The 4,432-nt window shown below is 49.7% G+C and overlaps 1 protein-coding gene across 1 annotated transcript in view; it reads left to right on the forward strand.

Moving 5' to 3' along the window:
- LOC122547650 (TOM1-like protein 1) overlaps window positions 1-3,610 on the forward strand; it is a gene marked incomplete at both ends in the record, with an annotated part of 23,402 nt that extends 19,792 nt beyond the window's left edge. Inside the window, 4 exons of the mRNA XM_043686246.1 lie at window positions 332-465; window positions 1,771-1,831; window positions 2,352-2,463; window positions 3,490-3,610. Of these exons, the coding sequence (XP_043542181.1) occupies window positions 332-465; window positions 1,771-1,831; window positions 2,352-2,463; window positions 3,490-3,610 (428 nt within the window). The remainder of the gene's footprint in view (window positions 1-331; window positions 466-1,770; window positions 1,832-2,351; window positions 2,464-3,489) is intronic.
- Between the last annotated feature and the right edge of the window lie 822 nt (window positions 3,611-4,432).

A 4,432-nucleotide genomic window follows, 5' to 3' on the forward strand; every position in this document is an offset into this window, starting at 1 on the left:
CACTGCCACTCGCCCCTTCCTAACCCCTCTTCCCACCCTCTCTCCCCACCCCAACCCCTCCCCCCCTTCCCTGGAAGGAGTATTGTCCTGGACTGTACGGAGGGGAAAGGTGAGTGAGTCAGGATGCCATTGTAGTTTTTAACTATCTGAGGTCCCCAGCCAGTGCTGTGTGATCGGGGGGGGGGGGGTCACATTACCAGCTGGTTATCTCAGTGCTGCCTGTGGGACCGTGCTGTGTTTTTGACACTGCAGCAGTGACTGCATTTACAAAGGACTGTAGAGAAAGCCGGGGTTGTTTATTTTGTTGTTTTCTATTCCCGCTATGTCGCAGAAACTGCAGTTGACGTGCCGTGCCATGCAGGAGCGGATCATGGTGCTGCTGCTGGAGGTGGATAATGTGGACGTGCTCACCAGACTGATCGAGGCCAACGATGCACTGAACAACACCTTCCTGCAGTACGAGAGGTGGGCACACACACACATAACACTGTGTGGTGCCAACTGTAGGGGGAGGGAGGATGTTCTGGTGAAAATGGTCCAAATCCCACCATGAATTCAACATCAAAAGAAATTGGAATATAAGGCTGGCCCAGTGACAACTGTTTATTGTTAATGACAAATTCCTCAAGGTTTTTGCCTTCCTTACCTGGTCTGATCTCCATGTGACTCCACATCCATAACAATATGGTTGTCTTTCCCTGCATTTCCCATGGCTAACCCATCCAGCCTGCACATCCCTGAACACTACGGGCAATTTAGCATGGCCAATTCACCTGACCTGCACATCTTTGGAATGTGGGAGGAAACAGGAGCACCCGGAGGAAACCCACACAGACGAGGGGAGAATGTGCAAACTCCGCACAGACAGTCACCCAAGGCTGGAATCGAACTGGGGACCCCAGCGCTGTGAGACAACAGTGTTAACTAGCCTCTGGGCAATTACAGATGGGTAATAAATACTGACCCAGCTAATGATTCCCACATGCAACCGCTGAATAGAGTCACAGAGATGTACAGCACAGAAACAGACCCTCAGTCCAACCCGTCCATGCCGACCAGATATCCCAACCCAATCTAGTCCCACCTGCCAGCACCCGGCCCATATCCCTCCAAACCCTTCCTATTCATATACCCATCCAAATGCCTCTTAAATGTTGCAATTGTACCAACCTCCACCACTTCCTCTGGCAGCTCATTCCATGCACGTACCACCCTCTGTGTGAAAATGTTGCCCCTAAGGTTTCTTGTTTATCTTTCCCCTCTCAATCACAGGGGGAGCTCACATTCAAATCACCTTCCTCTGCCTGTCCCGCCCCCAGCTTCCCCATTGGTCAACAGGTGTAACAACTTCACATTGCTCCACTTACCCACAGCTGATTGGTCAGTAATGAGGCTCTTCATTACCCAGTAGGACGAGTCCAAATGTCACTCCAACAATCTCTGGACACCATGACTACTGTTTTCACAACCTAACAATGAATGAGATCCCGCTCAAAGCCACATCATTGTTTGTGAAACACGTTGGAATGCCCAAGGGTGGGGGGAAGGACATGGCAATGCAGACTGTCTGTCTGAATAGGGAAGCTGGATAGACACATGAGGGGGATAGGAAGAGAGAAGCACATATTTGGTGGTGTGAGATGGAGTACTTTGGGGAGAGCCTCATATGGAACACTGGTACAGTTGGGCTGAATGGCCTGTTGGTGCTGTAAACTTTGCTTGACTGTGGATATAAAAGTGAGATGGCTAATTGTTGCCCATCATTGGCAGGTTTCAACGGCGAAGGGAGAGGTTCAGGCTGATGGAGAATGAGGTTCCGAGGTCACTGAAGGTACGCACAGAGGATGATGGGAATGAGAGCTGGGGAGTGGGTGGACTATCCTCAGGGGCACTGTGGCTTCTGAACGTCACTGCATACAACTGGGCATCTGCCCATGTACAACGCCTGCCTGCTGTACCCCATAACCCTGATCTCCCCGGGCTCTGACTGACCTCCTCCCCTTCCTCATCCCTTCACTCTACCACCTTCACCCACTCCCCACCATATACTGCACCACCCAGTGAGAAACTTCCATAGAGCTTTACTCTGTATCTAACCCTGTGCTGTCCCTGTACTGGGAGTGTTTGATGGCGACAGTGTAGAGGGAGCTTTACTCTGTATCTAACTCCGTGCTGTCTCTGTCCTGGAATTGTTTGATGGGGGGGACATGTGTAGAGGGGGTTTTCCTCTCTATCTAACCCTGTGCTGTCCCTGTCCTGGGTGGATGTCACAAACCTGTTGCTTGCTCCTGTGCTATCTCCTGGTCTAATGATCATGACGATAAAGTGTATGGACTCTCTCGTTTGTGCAGGATTCTGGTATTGAGCCCTCAGCTCCCAGCTCAACTTATGATCTGATCAACCTCACATGCTCTGCTCCAGCCACTCCGGGTCCTCCATGTCTGCCTGAGTTCTCCAGCCTGAGTAAGTATTCTCAGCACTGGCTGCATCACCCTCAGTCAGTGAAAATTCTATGCTAGTCAGTGTGTGTAGTCTGTGCAGAACTGCTGAAGATCAGACAACATCCCAAATGTAACTGCTGTAAAAGTGATACCCATCCTGGGGATGTTTGGGAACAGTGTAGAGGGAGCTTTACTCTGTATCTAACCATTTGCTATCCCTGCCTAAGGGGTGTTTGACTGGGCCAATTTGTTGAGGAGGCTTTACTTTCAGTTTAAAAGATTAGCAAGAACTTTACTCTGTATCTAACCCCATGCTTCCCTGTTCCTGGGAGTGTTTGGTGGAGACAGTGTAGAGAGAGTTTTACTCTGTCTCTAACCCCGTGCTGTTCCTGTGCTGGGAGTGTTTGGTGGGGACAGTGTCGAGGGAGCTTTACTCTGTATCTAACCCCGTGCTGTCCCTGCTGTGGGAGTGTTTGATGGGAGACAGTGGAGAGGGAACTTTACTCTGTATCCAACCCGTACTGTCCCTGTCCTGGGAGTATTTGATGGGGGGGACAGTGTAGAGGAAGTTTTACTCTGTATCTAACCCTGTTCTGTCCCTGTCCTGGGAGTCTTTGAGCAGTCCCATTTCCATTGGTAACTCTCATTATAGGCATGACTTTCTACATCGAAAGATAAAGGATAGACGTTTTGTGTCTGAGATGAGGTGAAATTTCTTCAGGACAGTGGTGAGCCTGTGGAATACACTGCAACGGGACGCTGCTGACGCCAAAACATTGAAGATTTTAAGGAAAGGTGTTGATATAGGTCTTAGGACTTTAAGGATCAAAGGATTTGGGGAGAAAGTGGAAAGAGGGGACTGAGTTAGATATCAGCAACGGTCATCTTGAATGGCGGTGCAGGCTTGAAGGGCCGAATGGCCTATTCCTATGATTTTTATGTTTCTGTGATTCCATTCAGAACAAAGAAAAATTGAAGAGGAGTTCTGAAGGCCTAATGTTTTTGGAATAACTGAGGAGTGAGCTGCTGTTCTGTTCTATTTGTTCAGGTCTTGAAAATGGAATCTCTGATGCGAGGGGTACAGGCCTGTGTGCTGCCAACCCCTTCCTCAGGAACAGGGCCCTCCCTGATATCCCAGTGCGCAATGCAGCAAACATTCAGCAGCCACGGTACGTTCACTTTCCATTCAACGTTGTCAGCCTTATCCAAAGGTGACCAAAGATACACACAAAACATTTTCTAGACCCACGGTCACTTCCACCTGTGAAGGATAAGGGCAGCAGATACATGGAAACACCGTGGGTGTGTCCATGGCTGTGGAAGGTGTTGTCTGAGGATCTTTGGTGAATTTCCACAGAGCGTCTTGTAGAGAATACACACCGCTGCTACTGAGTGTCAGTGGTAACAGGAATAGATGTTTGTGGATGTGGTGCCAAACCAGTGGGCTACTTTGTCCTGGATGGTGTTGAGCTTCTTGAGTGTTGTTGGAGCTGCCCCCATCCAGGGCAACTGGGGAGTATCCCATCACACTCTTGACTTGTGCCTTGTAGATGGTGGATAGATTTTGAGGTGACAGGAGGTGAGTTACTCGCTGCAGATTGTTCTTATAGGTAGTGCATTTATTGAGACCTGCTCCAGTTGACTTGCTTGGAGATGCGTTGACACACCCCCCTGGAGTAGGTAAGACTTGAACCCAGGCTTCCTGGTCCAGCGGTAGGGGCACTATCACTGTACCAGAAGAGTGCTTGCCACTGTATTTACACGATTCTGGATCAGTGGTGCTGGAAGAGCACAGCAGTTCAGGCAGCATCGAAGGAGCAGCGAAATCGACGTTTCAGGCCTGTACCAGAAGAGTGCTTGCCACTGTATTTACACGATTCTGGATTAGTGGTGCTGGAAGAGCACAGCAGTTCAGGCAGCATCCAAGGAGCAGCGAAATCGACGTTTCAGGCAAAAGCCCTTCATCAGAAATAAAGGCAGAGAGCCTGGAG

This window comes from Chiloscyllium plagiosum, unplaced genomic scaffold, assembly GCF_004010195.1.
Source record: "Chiloscyllium plagiosum isolate BGI_BamShark_2017 unplaced genomic scaffold, ASM401019v2 scaf_2149, whole genome shotgun sequence".
NCBI lineage: Eukaryota > Metazoa > Chordata > Chondrichthyes > Orectolobiformes > Hemiscylliidae > Chiloscyllium > Chiloscyllium plagiosum.